At 34.3% G+C, this 24,380-nt stretch overlaps 1 protein-coding gene across 1 annotated transcript in view; it reads left to right on the top strand.

Moving 5' to 3' along the window:
* The window catches only part of LOC114325882 (low-density lipoprotein receptor-related protein 4), a 205,281-nt gene that overhangs the window by 113,193 nt on the left and 67,708 nt on the right, over positions 1–24,380 (top strand). Inside the window, exons 12-15 of the mRNA XM_028274017.2 lie at positions 3,811–3,964; positions 4,031–4,531; positions 8,916–9,205; positions 17,935–18,085. Of these exons, the coding sequence (XP_028129818.1) occupies positions 3,811–3,964; positions 4,031–4,531; positions 8,916–9,205; positions 17,935–18,085 (1,096 nt within the window). The remainder of the gene's footprint in view (positions 1–3,810; positions 3,965–4,030; positions 4,532–8,915; positions 9,206–17,934; positions 18,086–24,380) is intronic.

Below are 24,380 nucleotides of genomic sequence, written 5' to 3' on the forward strand. Positions count from 1 at the left end.
TAAAACATTTTTTGTACACAAATTTGTTTATAATGGTTTTAAGCAATGATAGAGAGACTGTTTTCCGGCCTCTCTTTTTTCAGTCTGCATATTCTAGTCGCTTGTATTCTCTTCTCTTTATAAATTTCCGTGCCATTCCGACATTTTCCTCTACATATTCCTTATTATTGCTTTAATCGCCTCCCTTCCTCCTTTGCAGTTTTTTCTCTCTGGTTCCGTTAAGTTTTTTTTTGGAGAGCAATTTGGTATTCTTTTTTCTTTGTTGGGATTTTAAATCTTTTAACATTTAATTTTTTAATTCGACTAGTTGTCCCTTTTGCCCTATCGCGATTTTCTGCGGCAATTTTGCCCACAAAAGATAGTGATCTGAGTCAGAGTTATGTTTGTTACCCATCCTCATCAGTAGACCACGAATTCCAGAGCCACTCCAGAGCTCTGGAAAGAGTAAAATAATATTTTTTTCTTAAATTATGTAGGGTTTAAATTTCGTGTTTGTTTTTCTCCAGTCCTTGTCTCTATTAATCAACTATTTTCAATGGGAAATAAGCAAAAATTTTACCAAAAAAATGATTTTATTAATGTTTCGACGCCCAAGTCGGGTGTCGTTGTCAAAATACAAAATAATTGGATTATTTCCCATTGAAAATAGTTTATTATAAAAATGCCACAAGGAAATTGCTTGGAAAAAGTGGTCCAATTTTATTTTCATTTTTTTAAATTAAATTGAAAAAATCAATATTTTTGGCCCGAACACTTTTTTTAGATTTTCTGGGCCATTCTGGACAAAAAATGTCTCTTATAATTTTTCTCTAAAGGTGCTCGTTTTCGAGATATAAGTAATTTAAAATTGACAAAAACGAAAAATGGCGATTTTTAAGGCTTAATAACTCGGTTAAAAATTATTATTCTGAAATTCAGAAAGTGACCAAATCAAAGATTACAGCCTCCACTACATGATCCTGAAGAAATTTGTGTCATTAATTTATTACTAAGCTGTTGTTTTTAATTATTAATAATGAGCCGTAAGATCTTATTGACGCGGCTGTAAATGTGAATGCGAGTAAGAGGCACCATTAACTGCCGGAATGGCATCTCTCTTGCACTCATCATTGCCGGCCGCCTAATACATGCATGGCGCTCATTATTTTTACTTAAAAATAACAGCTTAGTGATAAAATCATGACAAAAATTTCTTCAGGATCTTGAAGGGCGGGCTTTAAACTTTTATTTGATCACTTTCTGACTTTCATAATAATAACGTTTAACCAAGTTATTAAGCCTTAAAAATCGCCATTTTTCGGTTTTTTCAATTTTAAATTGCTTCTAACTCGAAAACGAACAACTTTAGAGAAAAATTATTAGAGACCTTTTTTGTCCATAATTAGTCTAGGCGCCAAATAGAGGTCACCGTGTCATTTTCAATTCTGATGGACAAACTCAACGGTTTCTTATGGATTTTGGGCTGCTGATTACGAATTTCGAGGGGGGATTTCGATCCGAGTGGTCAAAAAATTGTTATAAACAATTTAATTGTTTATAAATTGTTTATAAGGCTCTGGCTCATAAACTAAAAGAGAAAAAAAAAGTTTCAAATAAAATTTGTTCCCTAATAAAAAACGAGGAAACAACCGTTTACTAAACTTAAATCCGACAATTAGAACTCAAGATATTGTAAAATTAGTGCACAATTCAAATTGCAAATTGCAAAATAAGTATTTTTCGAAGCTTTACCGATCGTAACTCGGCTTCTACGCATGCAAATGAGCCTTATAAGGTGTCCTTTTAAAGCTTAATTAAGAGGCTTCCAAACAAAGTTTGTTAAATTATTTGATCTTCATTTGTTTTAAAGTTATACCCGTTTGAAGTTATAATTTTCTTAAAGAAATTGTACATTAATTTGTTTATAAAGGTTTCAAGCAAACTTGAGCTATAAACATTTATACTTTAATTAACAATAATGATAAAACAGCTCAAAAGGAACAATTTGAGCTTACGAAAATGTTCGTAAGTTTATTTTTGGCTAAGATGTCGATATTTTAATGGCGCGCTATGAGGCGCAAGATTGGCTGGCTCACAGTCAAATAAGTATGTATTCTTCGACGCTTTATCGATCGTAACTCGGCTTCTACGCATGAAAATGAGCCAATATGTGATATCCATATAAAAATGGATCGAGTTCTTTTGCAGCATCATCATTGCATATAAAACGAGCATTTATGATGTGGCGGCACAATTGACGGGACTTGATGATGCTGCAAAAGAACTAGATCCACTTTATATGGATATCATATAGATAATTAGACTCTGAAGCCTCAAAAAGTTTTAGTTTTACTGCCTACAAGAACAGACTTGTACCACCATGTAACTGTTAAAATTTCGCTAAGAACTTATGCAGATGTAAAAAAGCTGATATTCCCTGTGTATCTCTATGCAGATTTGCAGATGCATGAAAAAAATGGTTGTAAAAATAGTATTAATAAACAATATCAACTTACTTTTTAGTTATACTTCTAAAATATTAGTTTTTAATTTTTTTTTCTCTTTTAGTGCAAAAAATAGAAGACAATGTAAATAGAATGAAAGGTGATACGATGATTTAATTATAAGAATTATATGATAAAATTTTATTAGGATGTTCAAAAATGAAAAATGAAGATAACGTATGTAAACATAGAAATTATAATTTGCATCGAGAAGTTAGCGCGTGAACCTTTACGCGGTAAGCCGATCTTACGCCTCATAGCGCGCGCCATTCAAATATCGACATCTTGGCCAAAAATAAACTTATGAACATTTTCATAACCTCAAATTGTTCCTTTTGAGTTTTTCTATCATTATTGTTCATTAAAGTATAAATGTTTATAGCTCAAATTTGCTTGGAACCCTTATAAACAAATGAATGTACAATATTTTTAAGAAAATTGTAACTTCAAACGGGTATAACTTTAAAACAAATGAAGATCAAGTAATTTATCAAACTTTGTTTAGAAGCCTGTTAATTAAGCTTTAAAACAACGCCCTCTAAGACTTATTTGCATGCGTAGAAGCCGAGTTACGATCGATAAAGCTTCGAAAAATACTTATTTTGCAATTTGCAATTTGGATTGTGCACTAATTTTACAATATCTTGAGTTCTAATTGTTAGATTTAAGTTTAGTAAACGGTTTCTTCTTCGTTCTTTATTAAGGAACAAATTTTATTTGAAACATTTTTTTTTATCTCTTTTAGTTTATGAGCCAGAGCCTTATAAACAATTTATAAACAATTAAATTGGTTATAACAATTTTTTGACCACTCGAATCGAAATCCCCCCTCGAAATTCGTAATCAGCAGCCAAAAATCCATAAGAAACCGTTGAGTTTGTCCATCAGAATTGAATATGACACGGTGACCCCTCTGGCGCCTAGACTAAATGGTCCAAAACCTAAAAAAATGTATCCGGGCCAAAAATATTGATTTTTGCAATTTGATTAAAAAAAATAAAAAAAAAATTGGACCACTTTTCACGTGGGCGACTTCTTGAACCTTATTCTGGGATGTCTCACGAGTATGATTATATTTTTTCCAACGAACCCGCTGGTTTCGCCTTGTCTAAATCTTTATCCTCGTTTGATTTTGTATCTTTTTCTATATAGGACAGACATATATCACTTTTTATAAAAGCCATATTTATTGTATTCAATGTAATAATATATTGTGTATCATAATTGCGCTAGATACTTCTTGACAGATTTAAAAGAAAAACTGTATTTATTTACATTAGATTTACTGTAAAGGACAAGCAGTATTTTTAACAAAATTTAATTTTAGGTTTCTCTTAGCAACACCAAATATACAGCTCTTTTACGAGGACTTCACAATGCAATTGCCTTGGACTACCACTACGAGAAAGGTTTAATATTTTGGTCAGATGTATCTATGGATGTTATAAGAAGAGCTTACGTTAATGGTACTGGGTCTATGGGTAAGTTATACTTAAAATTAAATGATAAATACAAAAAGAACATGCTTTAACTACGTATATTTTCAGATATTATCAAATCTGGGCTGGAGTCTCCTGGAGGTGTAGCCCTAGACTGGATACATGACCTGATTTTCTGGACCGATTCTGGAACGAGACGTATAGAAGTCGCAACGCTTGATGGACAACAGCGAGCAATTATAGCAGCTAGTGAAATTGACAAACCTAGAGCTATAGCCGTACATCCAGGAGAAGGCATCATCTTTTGGACTGACTGGGGCCCAAATCCAAAGATTGAACGTTCTGAAATGGATGGAACAAATAGGAAAAGTATAATAACTGAATCTGTGTTCTGGCCCAATGGACTAACCATCGACTACACTTCGAATCAGATTTATTGGGCAGATGCTAAACATAACGTTATAGAAACGTCAAATTTTGATGGAATATCGAGGAAAAAGGTTATTAGTAAAGGTTTGCCGCATCCTTTTGCCATTACTATTTTTGAAGATGCTATATTCTGGACGGATTGGCATACTAAGTCAATATCTACGGCTAATAAAGTAACAGGTAAGTCAACGATTTGTCTAGTTACATTGCACCTTCTTCTTAAACTTAGTTTCAATTTAAGAATTCTAATATAGTCTAAGAGCTGGGAGCGGATTTTGTGCGTGATAAGTAATATGGAAAAGCTATACGGGGATATGTTGAATTAGTTGTGTACATGAGTTTCCCCAACGGCCGGAAACCAGAGTGGGGTACGAGGGTAGTTATAATGGGTCAAAGTCGCGGTTTTTATTATTTTTTTTTGTGCCGCTCATGATCGAGATAGTGCACCAAATTTGGGAATAAGTAGGTCATGACCACGGTAGACAAAGACCGGTATACCTATACGCACGCTAGCTCATGCGTGACGTCACGTGCAAAGCAAAGTTTCTATTAGAACAGTATCGCTTGCCTTGTTAGTCAGTTAATATCAAATATAAGCATGAATATTTGGTACTTTATTTTATAAGATGGTGTAGTTTACAATTTTTTAATTTTTTCTTGGGTATAGGTTTTCTTATTATTGAAAAATAAAACAACTTTTTTGACATTTCGCCGTTATATAAAGTGTGTATGTTCATATTAATGTAGAAATATAGTGCTGTCTTTTCAATTAATAATCATCGAAATGAATTCTATTTTATACATATAGGTAGCGATAGTCTGATTTATTACTGGAATATTTCTAAAAACATGTATTTTGGACAAAGTACGTAAAATGGTTAAATATTATTAAAAACACTTTCCGAATTACTTAACTAATGTTTAAAATTAGAGGTTATAAAATATCTTCGAACTTTGATTTGCATTTTCCAACATTAGCTTAATTTAGAATGTTCCAATAATGAAAGATTCCAATAAGAAAAATTCATAATAAAGATTTATTGAATATTTTATACATTATTAAAATTTATTTCTTAAAGTTAACAAACTTTGACATTTTTTTGTCGAGTTTTCACTCTACTCAAACTAATCTTTCTGTTCACTTCTCTTAATCTTATTTTTACGTGTCCTACTGAGACATAGAAATACCTCAAATGGTATCGTGGTATTTTCAAGTTATGATAAAGTTTTCTGTGCCAGCTGTTGAAAGATTTTAATTTTTTTTTGTTATAAAGAGCTTCCATGGATTGTATAAAACAATAATTCAATTTTTAGTGCAGCGACCCACAATATTTGGTTTGGGCACAAAAGGGAACCTCTTGAGACTATCAGTGGCGGCTCGTGATTTTTACAATAGGGGAGGCTATACCTAACTGTAAAATATCTAGACAAATTTGCACTAGCAAAAAAAATCCGCCAAAAAAATCTAATTTAAGGCCTCATTTTTTAACCATTTTTATTTACATTTTATAATATCATCATAATTCACAATTTCATAATATCATATCATTTTAAAAATAGTTAGTCTAATTGTAAAAGTGTATTACCAAAGTTTGTGTCGTTTATTTGCTAACAATTCTATCAACCATCTTCGGTTGATTGGGTCCTCGGGTAGAGTTTCACCGTGTTCCAAGAGGTTTAATCCCTGAACATCGGCGTTTAGCCTTTTTAATTTGTTTTAACATAATGTAGATTTATTTATAATCACAACAATTCTTTGGTTCTGGGGCTATTTTGCAAGTATCCAAATTCACTGATGATGGACCGATAGGTTTGAAAACGTTCTGATGAACTCATTTTATTGAATCCATTGGGATTTTAAAAATTTTTAAGTAAATATACCTTTTACATAGAAGTGGTTTTTACTTCATGTTCCAGTTTGTTTACAATAGAAAAGCAAACAAAACAGTGTAGCATGTGTAAAAAAATTATGGGGAGGCTAAGCCTCCCTTGCCTCCTCTGACCAGGCCGCCACTGGACTTTATACAGCCAATCTGGTTCCATATGTGTCTCATAGGTTTTTGTAGGGTTTTCTAAACTATATTTACGCTTGAATTTGTATGCAACAAAACCAGCAACATACTTTAAAGAGTCCCGATGAATTTTTTCTTTCACCTCATAATTGTATGCGACTTTCAAAATGTCATCGTCAGTTATATGATCCTCCTCCAAGTGGTGAGCTTCCATAAATTTATTTTGAAGTATTTTGTCCTCTTCAGACTGAGATTTTTTCGAACTTTCAGTTTTTTTTTATCAAATTACACAGCATTTTTTGTGTCAAGCAGATATCTTCTGACGCTGAAATATCACTTGGCAGTTAAGGACTTTTGATTGAGCTGTTACTTACGCAAGATTCACTAGTTTCAATAGTATTGAAATATCATTAAATAGCTGAACAATTCCAGCAACTTCTTTCCAGTAACTATCTTTTGACATAAGTCCATTTTCTCCAGCATAACTAATAGCTTTTGCTACAGAAATTGACAATAAAATGCAGGCCTTATTCTTTGCCTCATAGAGCCTTTTAAACAGAGATGATGTAGTGTCAATTTATGCGCAATTGTCAATTCTGAAGTTGCTATATTTAGTAGCGCTTCAAAATAATTATTGTTGATTATTTTATTGTCAATAAAAAAACCATGATCAATTACATGATTTTGGGCAAGAAAATGTGGAGGATCTGCAAAAACAAAAATATTTGAAGACTTTTCACAGGGGTGATTAATAAAACAATTGTTGTCATATCGTATACTCAGCTGAGATCTAAGGCCAGTATTTCCAGTACCCATGTCACCCATACAATAAAATTTGCTCTCAACAATTCAGATAATATTGTTCAATAATATTTTTTAGCATTGGTTGATCAAATTTATTTGATCGCATTTGCATTTCGTCACCCGATTATAATTTTTACAATTAGCTACGACACAACCCGTCATGTTTTTTGTTAATACACAAAAACTGAACTAAACACACTAAACAATAGAAAAATATCGAAACTAAAGGCTTCGTAAAAACAGTTCATCTACCATACGATGTACGATACACAAATAGATCTACCGGGACACGGGATCCTACATCTGGAACACCGTAGTACTCTGTATTGTTGCTTCGTAGGTGACATCATGCGCGTCGGGGTACACATTTCGATTCGTTAACGAGCATACCGGTCTTTGTCTACCGTGGTCATGACGTAACTAGGTAAAATCTCTAGGGGCGGAACGCTGCGTGGCCGACAAAGGGGTGGGGGTAGGGGTGAATATAAAAAATATAAAGGGTTTTTTTGCGACGTTTGTGATTGAGATATTGCCCCAAAATTTGGGAATAAGTAGACCATGACATAACTAAGTAAAATCCCCAGAGCCGGAAACCAGAGTGGGGGACGAGGGTAGTTATAAGGAGCCAAAGTCGCGGTTTTTATTATTTTTTTTGTGACGCTCATGATCGAGATAGTGCACCAAAATTTGGAAATAAGTAGGTCATGACGTAACTAAGTAAAATCTCCAGGGGTGGAACGCTGCGTGGCCGACAAAGGGGTGGGGCAGGGGTGAATATAAAAAAATATAAGGGTTTTTTTGCGAAGTTCGTGATTGAGATAGTGCACCAAAATTTGGGAATAAGTTGTATCTTGTATCAACATCCCTTTTATTTTTAATGGCATCCAAAATTCGTCGAGGCATAGTTTTTGCAAAGTTATGGCAAAATGTTGGTGTAATATGAATCCCATATTCTTGCAAGTTTTGCTTCAATTATTTGATGGACCCAGCAGGATCTTTCCTCAACCCTTTTTTATTTCATGCCACAAAGTTTCTATCAGGGACAAGTCGGAAATATTAGAAACTCATTCCAGAAGAGGTATACCATGGTCTTCAATCCAGTTTAAACTCTATTTGAGGTATGGCAACCTGCGCCGTCTTCCGCTGATTTTGATTTGTTAGAACTTACTTTGTCCCACACACAATCATTAAAAGGGGTTCTCTAAAAGCTTTAGCCGCATAATATTTTTCCGTATTTAAAATCCTATCGATAAAATGTAACTTTTCCCTTCATTTGGACGACATGCTGCCTTAGACGGTGATAGACGCAGGAAATTTGACATTTCTGTTAAGGCAGCTGGGCTGAAAAGCTTAATTTTTCCTGCGAATAACTCGACTACTACTGTCTCCAACATACTCTTTAAATCTGGACTCATCACTCCGCTGTCTTGCATCTCATAATGAATTTTTCCCATCTTAGTGCTGCTTTGACCATTTTAACCATTTATTATTCTTTTGGTGTCATGGTAAAAGTAGATTTTCCTTAAGAAGAAGAAATATTCACTTTAAAGATATGTCTATATTAACAAAAAGAGCAAGAATATGTATTATCTTCTGTTTACGCCTTTATTTCTTTATCTAATTATACACATTCTGTTTAGAAATCATATTGTAGGGCTTTCATTTTTGAGATTTGTTTACTATAAATTGCAAAATGTTCCCAAAGGTATAGCACCAGACAATAATTAAAGTATTTTCTACGTTTGCAGGTGCTGGCCTTCGTCCTTTACATTCCCAACTACACTTCCCGATGGACATACACAGTTACCATCCACAACGACAGCCAAAGTACAGAAACCATTGTGGAACCAACAACGGTGGATGTGCCCATATGTGCTTACCAAACAAAACATCTTACACCTGCGCATGTCGAATGGGCCAGAAACTAAAGGCAGATAGGAAGAGTTGCCAGAAACCAGACAAATTTCTGTTATTTGCTAGGAAGAAGGATTTAAGAATCAAGTATTTGGATGGAAGTTATCAGCACCAGTATGAGATGGTAAGTTTTATTATGTACTGATAAAAACGTACTTCCAAATTTTCCTTATTTTTTCTATCAACGCTGAATATTTTCACTTTTTAATATTTTCTCCGACTGGAGTCTTTTTTCAGCAAAATTTATTTCTATGTTATAGTTTTCTTTGTCTGAATTTTGTTATTTTGTAACTTGTGTTATTTTAAGTGATGACTAATGATATTGATAAAGAAATAAGCAGTTCCTCTCAAATATTATACCCCGTTTTCTATAGTTGTCTTTAACCCTTATTCGGACAATACATTTTACTTACGTAACCGGGCAACTCGGGTCCATGGGGCCCACCACTGTTCTTGAATGTACTATTCATATTTACCCATATATTTCTAATATTCTTTTTTAAATATTTTTATTAGAGTTAAATTTAAATTGTCTAGATTAAAAAAAGGTGCTACTATAGTATGCGGTCTACCTCGTGGGTGCGATCTACCTGAAGGGTTTGCACAAAATAATGTAATTTAGTAAAAATATTTATTCACAAGTAATAAACATTTGGAGCCAAATAAAGACTTAATAATAAATAAATAAAAACTTTTGTAAATCTACCAGGCCCTTTTATTTTAAAAGAGGGGTTGATGTTTACGCATACCCTGGAAAAAGATTATGGTGTTGTTGCCTTTAATTATTGTGTGAAAACCCTTCTGAGGAAAGATTATGGTAATTAGGATCTCATGTATAAAGTATCGACAAAAACAATCTTTGCAAAATGAATAATACGCATAAGTCAGAATATTATTATTTTACTTTTACAAATGAATACTTTGTCATGTAAATTTACTATTTTAGTTGAGACTAAGCCACAAGATTAGCTTATTCCTAACTAGAATAGCTAATTGATATTACAAATTAAATTATTATTAAGTATTAGGTTAAAAAAAAACCATAAAAATAAAAAAACATAGAGTAGTTTTCGGGGCATTTTATTCGCACCATCTACTTTCACTGTAATTCAACATAATTTTAGAAGCTTAGTTGTCGACACTAACATCGATATCAAACTACTGATAGTAGATACATTATTTATTTCAAAATATGTAAAGGTATCTACCTAACAATATTATTGTATTCCAACAATGATTATCAGTTTTTAAAATTCATTTAGAAGATATAACACCTATTGTAAGCATCTCTTTGATGCTTACATCAAAGAGATGTTTACATTGTTTGTTGTACGTTTAGACTTTATTATTGGATTTCCGGAATCATAAAAGTCATTTAGATAATTCACAAAAATATTACCTGACTGCCAGATTAACTTCTGTAACAAAGATGTAGACTTTAGGTATAAATACAAATAGGGTCCGATGGGGCCGTGTTGCCTCTTTACGTGACAAAATTCTCTCGACGCAAGTTTCAAAAACGATAACGAATATTTTGAATAGCTTATAACTATGTTGAAAGAAACATACTTCCAAATAAATTCAGTGATGCATAAAATTCAATAAACTTTTTTTTATCGGTTTATGATAAAAGAATTGGCGTCTCGGGCCCGTTGGACCCACCTTGCCGGATAAAGGTTAAGTGTCGCAGAAATACTAGGTAAAGGAATTCTGCTACCATTCCGAAACTCTGATGAGTATTTTTTTAAAGCAATTTACAGTATAGTTTCTTATCTTTTCTGTTACCCTTGCTGTATTTAGTTTTACACTTATTTGCAATCCTACCACTCGTATCGCTTTTGAAAATATCTCTTAATGTTGTCTCATTACATCATAGTAGATAATATATCGACGTCACTGGTCTAGGCGAGGTTTTGTCTGCTCTTGGTTTTAAGGATTCGCCGCATGTTAACTTTGGATACAGCTGGGTGGAGGAAAAATATTAAAAAATAAAGCAGAGTCCCTGAATATAAACTATCACTAGGCTTTTTGTCTCAGTCCTTTTACTTTCCTTTTTTCATACTATACAGTTTCCTTGATATAGTCGGTTCGCTAAACTCAGACACAACTGGTTAGTGATTGAAAAACATTAAAAAATAAAGCAGAGTCCCTGAATATAAACTATCACTAGGCTTTTTGTCTCTGTCCTTTTACTTTCCTTTTTTCATACTACATAGTTTCCTTGATATAGTCGGTTCGCTAAACTCAGACACAACTGGTTAGTGATTTTAGTAAGTAATTTTGTCAATTTGGTAAAATTAGCAAAAAAATATTTACTAAATAGTTAATAATAATTACTAAATAGTTAGTAATTTTGCCAATTTTGACAAAATTGTCAAAAAACAAAAAAATTACCTACTAAAACAACTAGCCAGTTTTGTCTGAGTTTAGCGAACCGACATAAACTACTTGGCTTGTTGTCTCATATTTCTATAAAATTTCCTGTATTTAGTGCATTCACTGAAGGTGGATATGAGCTATTACCTCCGATTTCGTTGAACCGCCATCGATTTTCGTGAAAATTGGTGAGTCGTGAGGGGATATCTCAAGGAACGAAGCTGACATGGTGCAAACTTGCGCTTTTATCCTGGGGGTGGATGCCACCCCTTCTCGGGGATGAAAATTATGTTATTAAAAATAATCCCATAATTTAATAGAGGGACAAATTCTGAGCAATATTTGTCATATAAAGTTATTAGAATAAATCAAAACTTTTTGAGTTATTAAAGATCAAAGATTTACATTTTTATTTAGAAAAATGCATGTTTTTAACCGATTTTTCATAAATAATTCTAAAACTATAGGCTTGTTATGCAAACTGATGTTATGGTTGCAAAAAAGTTATTATGATCAAAATTGAAGACAACAAAAAACAAAATAAACTACTTACTAGAAAAAACTTTTAGTGTTAACTAAAAATGAGTTATAGGTAATTATATGTGTATTTTTTTGGTGAGTACCCAAATTTAAGTATTCGAGCTTAAATAACTGGAAAATTATGCATTTTATGACATAAACTTTTATACATTTGTCAAAGTACTTAGAAATATCTAGCAAATGAGCCCACTAACAAGTTGATAGCATTAAAATTTATGCTCCAAAAATTTTTCAAAATTAATCTGTCTAAAATTTTTCCAAAAATTGTTATTGTTTTTTTTTGCAACTCCGTTACTTTTTACGACATCAGGTTCACCTAAAAACCATTTGAAAGTGAATTCCAAGGGCTATTCAACCACGGTAAATTTTGTCTTTTAATCCTCTTACTTTTTTAAAAATAAAAGGTTAAATGGCCCCTGTTATATGGTTCTCGCAGCAAAATTTAAGCTTTAAACGTTTCTATCTCGGGTATTTTTTACCCTACAGAAATAGTATAACAAGTGAAATATTTGATACAGAGAAAACTAAAATTTGGTCATATATAATTTTTTACGTATAATGAGTATTTTTGGAGTTATTATTTTTGTAATGCATTACGTATAATGAGTATTTTATATAAAAATTCTGATTTTTTAAAAGTTTATCTTTTTCCAAACATATTATGCACTCCCAACCCGGTCAAAATTGTTGAAATCGTCACCTATGCTAATGTAACGAAATTCTTGTAAGCATTACTATAAATTTTAATTTTTGTGGAGATGGCGTATGTTTTATTTTTCACTTTTTCTAAAAAAAATTGAAAGGGCTCTGTTATTTTTATCATAACCTGCTTATTTTGATGCTATTAACTTCTTCAGGAGCTCATTTGATAGGTATTCCAAAGTTCTTTGACAAGTTTTTTGTAGGTATATTTTATAAAATGCATTGTTTTTCAGTTATTTAAGCTTGAATTCTTAGATTTGAGTACTAGTTTTAAAAAATAAACATTCAATTACCCGTTTCTTAATATTGTTCTGAAGCTATTTCCTTGTGGCATTTTTATAATTACGTATTTTTTATGGGAAATAAGCCACAATTTTACTAAAAAATGAATTTATTAACGTTTCGAAGCCCAAATCGGGTTTCGTTGTCAAAATACAAAATACTATTAAAATAAAACAAACATGTTGTTGCTAAGTAAAAAAATTCTTCTAATAATTTATACATATAATATACATTATACATATATTATACATATATTATACATTTTAAAGTAGAAGACTTTAAAATGATATCGCCAATATTTATGAGTTGCGTTCCTGGGACGACTTTACTAAAAGATAGTTCATTCGATTACATGAAATCAATCCCAACTCAAGAATATCCGTCGCAAAAAAATCATAACATGTGATCTGTCTTTAAAAAGACAACCCAATGCAACGATGACAGTAAAATTCTCGCGTTAGAGATTCCATAGTAAATCTATATATATATATATATATATATATATATATATATATATATATATATATATATATATATATATATAAATCATAAATCCACGATTAGTAAGTCAATAACATATCGAGTTAGTACAAATTTTATATTTTAGTATTACTTATTGTATATCTATGTAATATTAATATTATTTATAATTTAAACATATTAAAGTCAGAATTTGGTATTAGTTTTTTGAAGGTAGATTAAATGTAAGACCAAATACTTACGATGTCGGGATAGTATCACGAGGTTTTTTCCTGGTTTTCCCTCGTGATTTACTATGGAATCTCTAACGCGAGAATTTTACTGTCATCGATGCATTGGGTTGTCTTTTTAAAGACAGATCACATGTTATGATTTTTTTGCGACGGATATTCTTGAGTTGGGATTGATTTCATGTAATCGAATGAACTATCTTTTAGTAAAGTCGTTCCAGGAACGCAACTCATAAATATTGGCGATATCATTTTAAAGTCTTCTACTTTAAAATGTATAATATACGTCTGAATTGCCAATATAAATGAGTCAGATTAAATAAATTATTAGAAGAATTTTTTTACTTAGCAACAACATGTTTGTTTTATTTTAATAGTATTTTGTATTTTGACAACGAAACCCGATTTGGGCTTCGAAACGTTAATAAATTAATTTTTTAGTAAAATTGTGGCTTATTTCCCATAAAAAATACGTAATTCAATTACCCATAACTCACTTTTAATTAACATTAATTTACTGCTTTTAAGTGAGGTGTGTATGTAGATTTTTATTGTCTTTAATTTTGGTAATAGTACCTTTTTTGTAAAAGCTTATAATTCTTGAGTTATACGTGAAAAAGGGCTTTAAAACATGCATTTCCTTTACGAAAAAATAAAGTCTTTAATCTTTAATAACTCAAAAAGTATTGATTTATATTAATAACTTTATATAGAAAATTTTGCTTAGAATTTGTCCCTCTATCGATTCATGGTATTACCTTTAATAAAATAATTTTCACCCCCGAGAAGGGGTGGCATCCATCGTTAGGCTAAAAGCGCAAGTTGGCATTATGTCACCTTTATTCCTTGAGGTATCCTCTGACTACTCACCAATTTTCATGAACATCGATGGTGGTTCAAGGAAATCGGAGGTGAAAACCTTCAGTGACTGCACTAATTGTTGATTCAAAAATATTGATTCAAAAAATTTCACTTGATTTTATAGTTGAATTATTTCACCAATTTTGTCGGAGTTATTTCGATTACTCATTTGTTTATTCTTATTTTTGATTTTTCTAATCTTCATCGTCACGAGCCTCATCCTTTAAGAACATTGGCGATCATGATGGCCCATTTTACTCTGTATTCAGCGGATCTGAAGTGTTCTATTGTTGTTTTTTCAGTCCACTGCTTTGAATTTTTCAACCAGAAAGTGCTTCGTCTTCCCGGTCCTCTTTTTCTTTCCACTTTTCCTTGTATACATAATTGTATCAGCTCATATTTTTATTCTTAGTATGTGACCAAAGTAGCTCATTTTTCGTTCCTTCATAATATTGAGTATTTATTTTCTTTTTTTCATCTTTCTTAATATTTCCGTGTTTGTTACGTGTTGTGTCCATGATATTCTCCACATTCTTCGATAACACCACATCTCAAAGCTGGCAAGTCTTTTTTCAGTCGCGTCCTTAACTGTCCAGGCTTCAACTCTGTACAGGGTGTTTCATTAAGAATTGTCCATGTCGTAACTGGAGAAACCTTAGCACAAAATACGAAGATTTGACTTCTGGCCATCTCAGTTCGAGGCTGTGGTCCCATTTGTCATTTAGCTCACATCCCAAATAATTGTATCTGCTTCTCTGCTAAAGCTTTTTCTTTAACGTAGATTGTTTCGTCTTCAATCTTGTTCTTACTGACAATTATCATTTTTGTTTTTTTTGCTCAGAGCCATTCCATACCTCTCGCAGTACTTCGTAGTGCGATCAACCAAAATTTGCAGGTTGTCTCTGCTGTTCGCAAGGAGTATTGTATCGTCGGTATATCTGAGATTATTCACTAGTATTTCATTAATCAATATGCCTTCATTGATGTCTTCTAGTGCCCCTTTATACATTTGTTCCGAGCACATATTAAAAAGTAGAGGGGATAGTACACATCCTTGTCGTACTCCTCTTCTTATCGTAATCTCTTTAGATTTCTGTTCGTCGACTCGAATTATTATGGCTTTCTGATATCGGTATAAGGACCCCGCACAAACTTTATGGAAAATAAGTCCCAGTGGATTTCGTTCATACTTTGGAAAAATTCTCATTAAAGCATCCTGATAAAAAGTTCTCATGGGCACAACTCAATCGTACAGGAGCGTCATTTGAAATTTTGATTGGGGGGGGGGGCAAGCTACAATACATTTATATGCAAACATAATACAAAATTGATCTATTTTTTGTAAATTCCAGTCATTTTCAGGGTCAGGGGGGGCAAATGCCCTCTGACCCTATCAAATGACGTTCCTGCAATCGTATGAAGGATTTTCAAGATATAGAGGCCCAAACTCGGAAAATTATAAGATTTACGGGGTATTCCAATTCCGTGAGTTACTGGTTATTTGGCAACATGTAGAAGTTTGGATCAAGGAAAAGTACTAGTAGTCCAGGATTTTTTCCTCGCTATCCAATGGCGAACTTTACTTTGACCTTGACCTTCAACGGACGTTATCTTCTAGAGTTTCGAGGGTTCTAGGCATTCAATTGATATAAACAGATTACTCATGGGCTTTTGGGATCGCTAAACACGAATATGCCATCAGAATTGCCCTCCGAATGACGTGGTGGCCAGGGCCTCTGCAAGGGACGTCATCTTCTAGAGTTTCGATGGTTTTCGGCATTTAATTGATGCAAATGAATTACTGGAGGATTTTTTGAGGTCGCTATACACGAATATGCCACCAGAACCGACTCCCGGAGCAACTGATTTCAAAGGTCAATGAAAGGGGCTCCTGGAGTTACAACAATAACGAATATAGATATTGACACAAACTTGCAGATGTTATTTTGATCCCAACCCCTGTAACCTGTCCTTTGTACGTCCTTTATACCGTTTTCAAAGTCAAAAATATTAATAAAGTAACTATATTGTGCTCTTCCATTGTTTTAATTATTTATAAAAAATATAAACTCAATCTATATCTGACAATGTTTTTCCTTCCTTTATTTTAATATCGATTTACTACACTCTATTTTGATAGTGCTATTTATCGTGGCCACTAGATACTCCAGAGTCTTTTATCTAAGTCATATTCTTGTTCGGCAACCCTAAAAATACAAGAGTAATCCGCTTGCATCAATTTAGTACCGAAAACTCTCGACACCCCAGAAGATGACGTGCCTTAGGCGCCAGGTACCCCGATATCTGTTCTGATGGCGTATTTGTGTTTAGAAGCCCCAAAAACTAATAAGTAATACCCATCTGCATCAATTTAATGCCGAAACCTGTCGAAACTTCAGAAGAAGACCTGCCTTAGACACCAGGTACTCCGTGGATCGGATATTATATCAAATTCACGTTCAGCAGCCCCAAAAACCTGTGAGTAATCAGTTTACATTAATTTAGTACCGAAAGCTCTCGAATCTCCAAAGCATGACGTGCCTTTGGCACCTGGTACTCCGATGTCTGTTCTGATGGGGTATTCGTGTTCAGCAACTCCAAAAACCTATGAGTAATCCGTTTGCAGCAACGCAGAACCAAAGACCCTCGAAACTCCAGGAGCTCTTTTCATTGACCTTGGAAACCAGGTGCTCCGGGAGTCGGTTCTGGTAGCATATTCGTGTTTAGCGACCTCAAAAAACTCTCCAGTAATTCATTTGCATCAATTAAATGCCGAAAACTATCGACACTCTAGAAGATGACGTCCCTTGCAGTGGCCCTGGCCACCACGTCATCCGAAGGTCAATTCTGATGGCATATTCATGTTTTGCGATCCCAAAAACCCATGAGTAATCCTTTTATATCAATTTAATGCCTAAAACCCTGGAAACTCTAGAAGATGACGTCCGTTGAAGGTCAAGGTCAAAGTAAAGGTCACCATTGGATAGCCAGGAAAAATCCTAGACTACTAGTACTTTTCCTTAATCCAAACTTCTACATGTTGCCAAATAACCAGTAACTCACGGAATTGGAATATCCCGTAAATCTTATAATTTTCCGAGTTTGTGCCTCTATATCTTGAAAATACTTCATACGATTGAGTTGTGACCATGAGAACTTTTTATTAGGATGCTTCAAAGAGTATTTTCCCAAAGTATGAACGAAATCCATTAGGACCTATTTTCCATAAGGTTTGTGCGGGGTCCTTTGTAATGATTGTCACATCCTGATCATCATTTTTCTAGTATACTTGCATATTCTTTCCATTCACTTTTTATTTTTAATTTATAATTTTTGATATTATTACCTACGTTTACGTTTTATTCGTTTTATTTTTATTTAGGTTATCACTATAGATGGAATAAAATCTGCCGTGGCCATCGCTTGGGATTCTAAAAGTGATTTCATTTACTGGACGGACGTGGAAAGAAATTCTATCAATCGAGCTTTCTGGAACGGAACTTTTCAAGAAGTAGTTATACATCAAAATATAAGTAAGTATTTTGTCTCTGCTGGTTTGAAAAAGTATAGTCCAGTAAAATAAAATAAAATCAAAATGTAATTCCGCACATTTGTTAGAATAAATTTTACATCAAAGTTTAGGTGAAAATAAAAGATATTTTCAATAAAGTAAATAATTCATATAAAAGGATCATTGTTTAAATAATGAAAAATAGGCCATTTTTGCACAAAATTTACTTTTTTAACTGTTGCGGTAATTTTTAATTGTATGAAGCTTTTTGCGATTTATTTCTGCAAAGCTGAAAATATTTAATTTAAGACCTACTAAATTAAATCTGACCATTTATTTATTTAAATAACTAAATAATGATTGAAAAACAAATTTTCAAAAAAATATTTGCAATAATAAATCGGAGCTATAAAATATTTTATTTTACAGGAAAAGTTATATATATTGCGTTATATTAGCAGTATAAAGCAAAAAAAAATGGTTGAAAAATATTCAATAGTTTATGAGATATTCAGTTTATGAGAACTGAAAATTATATGATAGTTTTAGTGAGAGGAGTAGTCCAAGGTAATAAGGTTTTTTTCCATGACCCTTCAGCAGCCAGAATACTGAAGCGTTTTTTCGACAGTTAATACCTATTGAGAATATAAGAACAAATTGTAACTATTTTCTGCGTAGGATACGGCGGCCATTTTTATTTATAAACAATTTAGTGTCAAAAACGGCCTTTTTTCCTTTTTTCCAAATTAATGGAAAACAGTTAGACTTATGGTACTCTTAGTACATACATCTTCGAGAGAATGGAAAAAGCTTTCAACTGGTGTATTACAAGGTTTAATATACTCATTTATTGTTAATATAATTGCGAAAAAAGGTTAAATTTCAAAAAAAAAATAATTTCGCAATAACTATTGTTTAGGCAATACGTAAAGTATCCTTAACAATAGTAACCTATACTTATTGTACGGTTATAGAGTATATTCCCATAGGTAAGCTGGTTAAGAGTAGATAACGATTTTTCATATGTAATTTAAAGTATTATCTGCATAAATGGCACAAAGAATATTTGCTACGAGAGGTATATGGTTCAAAATGCATACAGTATCACGACTAATAAGTTATGTTCACATACATGTAGAGTACTTACAGTTTTATTCCTTGATGACGTGTCACATCAGAGCTCTGATTGAATTCCATAATCCATTTGGTTCATTTGTAAGGCACTCACTAATACGCTAAATAAATCATCGTCGATAATACTGAGCAGATTGAATTATCTGAGCGGTATAAAACGATAGCAAAAAAAGCCGGTAAAATGCGGCCTTTTTACGAATAGCGGGAGCGTCGATAGATTAGAGATGATTCTCGTTAGGAAGCTTTTGACGATCTGCCCCGGCGAGGGGTTCAAATGCGAGTCTCAACAATAACCTGGAGTTTCCAGAAAGGTTACATAAATACTACTTGAATTTTAAGTAATCAGTAGTACAGGGGCGTAACTAATTATTTTAGTGAGCCGTGTATAATATATTTATTGTACATATTGCCGGGGGCGACAGGCGAGAGAGATGGCCTATATCACCTCGAAGAGAGGGGATTGGCAAAGATGTGCACAACGATAAGAAATGTTTGAAGAAATTAGAGTTTATATACACAAGGGGTAACAACGATAAAATGGAGGAAAACGATAAGTTTTCCCCCTAGGGATAGATTTTAATCTTCCAGGGGAATCACAGCGATTTTCGTAATACCACGAAGAAAATCACCGTGAGTAGTGTGAATCTTGACAGTACGAACTAGACCATCCTTACCAGGCAATACATCTATTACCCTGGCAGTTGGCCATAAGAGTGGAGGAGTACCATCCTCCTTCAACAGAACCAAATCCCCGATCTTGACAGGGTCAGTAGGGTCGGTCCATTTATTTCTTTGCTGCAGGAGGCAAAGATAGTCTTTTTTCCACAATTTCCAAAATTGCTGTTGAATTTTACTAATACGCTGAAAAAGATTCAACCTATTTTCAGGTATCTCTGAAACACTTGGTTCAGGGGGCGCGGTTAAACTTCTTTGAACTAAGAAGTGAGCTGGAGATAGGAAAGCGAAGTCATTGGCGTCAGACGACATCCTAGTGATGGGTCTCGAATTTAGAATAGCCTCGATTTGGCATAATACTGTGTTAAACACTTCAAAGGTGAAGTGGGAATTTCCTATAATTCGATAGAGGTGATACTTCACACTCTTTATTCCTACCTCATGGAGGCCGAATTGATGGGGGTTGCGGGGAACACCCATCTTGAAAGTTATGGAGTTTTGAGTACAGAATTCCTTAATCTGTTCCGAATTATTTTGATTTAAGAAAAAATCATAGAATTCGCGCATTTCATTTTTTGCCCCATGGAAATTTGTGGCATTGTCGCTCCAAATAATACTGGGCGTGGATCTTCTGGCAATAAACCTTTTCAGAGTAAGAATATAGGCTTCTGCGCTTAATCCTGTGACGAGTTCGATATGAACACATTTAGTGCTCATGCAAATGAAATAGGCTACGTATGCTTTGTAAAGCGGTGCCTTCCTCAAATGTGAGGACTTAATTAAGAAGAACCCCCCATAGTCCACTGAGACGACTTGGAAGGGTCTAGTGGGGAGTACACGATCGGGATGCATATCTGCCATCTGTTGAACAGAATTGGGTGTCATGAATCGGAAACAGTTTACACACTTACGAATTAAGCGTTTAATCTGTCTTAATCCGTCAATTGGCCAGTACTTCATTTTGACATACGAAAGTACTGTTTGCGCGCCTGAATGTAATAACTTATGATGAGCTTGAGTCAAGATTAGTTCTACAACTCGACATTTAGAAGGAAGTAGAATGGGGTGTTTTTGATTATACGATATGGGGGCGTGTCGGAGACGTCCTCCCACACGAATCAGCCCATCATTATGTTGTAGGAAGGGGTTGAGTTTACGAATGGCTTTATTGGTCACGAGTTTAGCATTTTTCAATTCAAGAATCTCTTTTTTAAAGTAGATACTTTGGATATACCTGATGATCGCGTGATCAGCGATCTCCATTTCGGGTGGCGTCAATATATCCGTATCTCGTGGAGAGTTATTTATTTTCTTTTTAATATTACTGATGAATCTAAAAAGATAAGCGACAATTCTTTGAATTTTACGAAAAGAAGAAGATTTAGCGAATAGATTTTCAAAGGTGTCGTTGAGTTCGTGATTTGTTGCTATGTTTGAGACAACTAACTTCCTTAATTCAGGAAGATCATCCTGAAAATGAGGAATTTGATGAAGAGAAAAATCGATGGGATTGTCTCTAATAAAGCTAGGTCCGCATAACCAGTCTTCGGTGGTCTGGGGATTATCAAAGACATTTATCCCTCTGGAAGCGGGGTCAGCGATGTTTTCGTGACTTCTGACGAAATGGAAATCACAAGGAAAAGTTTCCAACAAGGAATTGACCTTTTGAATTCTGTTTTGTACAAAAATGTTCCAAATGTGTTTTTTAGAAAGTATCCAAGACAAGGCAATTGTAGAGTCAGCAAAGAGATGAGATGAAGATATACTCAAATTTTTCTTGAAGATGTGAAAAAGTCTATGAGCCAGAGTGACTCCCAACACTATTCCACAAAGTTCCAATTTGGGGATGGTGAGTTTATTTTTTAGCGGAGAAATTTTGTTTTTAGAAGCGATAAGCCGCGACGATACAGAAAAGTCTGAGTATGTCGCTTTGAGATACACACAAGTGCTGTATATTTTTTCCGATGCGTCGGTGAAAATAATTAATTGAACATCAACAACTTTCTTTTGTAAAAGTAAGCATCGAGGTACCTTGACCTCTTCTATAGTTTTGAATGTCGATAAGAGGTTTTGCCAATTTTTCATAATGATGGGTGAGTCAATGGGTTGATCCCAGTCCAATTTCTGGGACCATATTTCCTGTATCAAGAGCTTAGCGTTCACAAGGACAGGGGATAACCATCCTAGCGGGTCATACAAAGTAGCAATGTAGGAGAGAATAGTACGTTTAGTAACAACATTAGCCAATTTGAAGATAGGAGTTTTAAACGAAAAGTGGTCGCGTTCTGAATCCCAGAATATGCCTAAGACTTTATCAGATCCCGTGAAGTTAAGACTGACTTCAGAGACGGGATTTAAATTGTGTTGAGACAGAAATTCTGAAGAACTGCAGTTCCACTTGTGGAGGAGGAAACCATGGGTTTCTAGCAAAGAAGTTAATTGTTCGAAAAGACAACTTAATTCATGAAGACTGTCAGCACCGCTGATCAGGTCATCCATATAGATAGATTCTTGCAGAACACTAGTAGCAAGTTCGTGGGTATGTTTGTTGTTGTCAGCGATGTGCTTGATAACTCTTTGAGCGATAAATGGGCTACTTGGGAGCCCGAAGGGTAATCTTTGAAATTGATAGCACCGTAAAGGCTGCTGAATATTGTCCCTAAAGAGAAAATTTAACAGAAATGTTTCAGTGGGACAAATGGCGATTTGTAGGAACATAGCCTTGATGTCGCCTACTAGTGCGAATTTAAACTGACGAAACTTAGCGAGAATGTCAAAAAGTTCATGTTGGACGACATAACCTTTGTCTATGACGTCACTGAGGGAGATTCCCGTAGACGATTTATTGTTTGGATCGAAAACTATACGAGTGGAAGTAGTAGAGTTGGATTTGAAAACGGGAAAGTGAGGGAGAAAGTAATTAGGTTTACCTGAGTCATTTAGCATTTTTAACGGCACTTGAATTATTTGTCCGTTATTGAGATATTCCGATATAATGTCCTGATATTTTTCCAATAAATCAGGGTTGAGTTGAAAACGTTTCTCGAGACTGAGAAAACGTCTTTTTGCCGAGAGAAACGAATTTCCCATGTCTATATCTTCGATAGGGAGTTTGAGATTGAGTGTGGACTCATATCGTCCATTGGGGAGAACATTAACATGTTTTACAAAATTAATTTCAGCGGGGTGATCATTAATGAGATCGGTGTTCTGAGGAGCGGCTTCTTCCAGCTCCCAGAATTTTTGTAAATGATCGGATAGTTCCTCGTTGGACACTACCGGCTCATTTACGGCGGAAGGAGTGTTATGAGAACAACAAGTAACGAGAGAGTTTGAATAAAATTCCAAAGCCTTTTTAGTATTTTTCGACTTAAGAGCAAAGTCTGGAACTGACCCTGATATCGTGTACCCGAGTAGAGTGCGTTGAAGAACGGGAAGACCTTTTCCCAAACGAATTATTTCAGGTTGAATGATATCGTTATACAGGTCTGCACCGAGCAGGATACCAATTGGGGATGTTACATGGAACATCGGATCACCTAATGGTATCTCTGAGGGTATGTTTAGTTTGCTCGCCGAAATAGAAATTTGAGGAAGCGGATTTGTTATCTTTGGGAGTACAGAGCACGAGATGTCAAAAGGAACGTCGTTAGCGACAGCGAAAATTGTTGTATCTACAATAGATTGAGACGAGGATGAGGTGGAGTTAATTCCATTGATCCGTAATTTTCCATCTCTAGTGGTGAGTGACAGTTCCTTTACGAGGTCAGCACTAATAAATGAAACCTGTGAGGCCGAGTCTAAAAGTGCCTTTGCGAAGACCCTCTTGCCGCTAGGAGCGACAAGATAGACCTGGAGTGTGCTTAATAACACCAAATGATTATCAAGCGAGGCTGCAGATAGAGCCATTGAATGTGGAGTCGAATTTTGAAGATTAACTTCCGTTTCAGGAGCTCTAACATGTGAGGGCCCCTGTTGTGAATTACCCTGTGTATGGGAGTTATTTGAGATAGCGGTTTTATTATGATTATTTGAGTTGTGTTGGCCAACAGCCGCGGAAGGGTTACTATGACCCGTTTTGTCGAAATGGAGCAACGTGTGATGACGAGATTTACAAACTATGCAAGAGAATTTGGATTTACACTGATCGAGCATGTGAGACCCAAGACAATTAATACAAAATTTATTTTGTTTGACAAAACTAAAACGTTCTTTAGAATTCAACTGCTTGAACTGAGGACAAGAGTAGATCGAGTGAGAGTCGTTGCAATAGGAACATTTCTTAGGACCTAAGCGAGGCGAAAGGTTACTGGTAGAAGTGTCTGAGGCTAGGTGTAAAGAGTGTCTGGAAGTAGTAGTCGATTTTGGTTTTGATTGAGATTGAATATTCTCAAGATGAACAACGCGTGTCTCGATTTCCCCTAGAAAATGGACAAAATCAGGGGTAGCTTGGCTACCACCGGATTGGAACTCAAGAGCCCTAATGGTAGGTGCGTCGAGTTTCTGAG

The sequence above is a fragment of the Diabrotica virgifera genome, chromosome 1 (genome assembly GCF_917563875.1).
Source record: "Diabrotica virgifera virgifera chromosome 1, PGI_DIABVI_V3a".
Taxonomy (NCBI): domain Eukaryota; kingdom Metazoa; phylum Arthropoda; class Insecta; order Coleoptera; family Chrysomelidae; genus Diabrotica; species Diabrotica virgifera.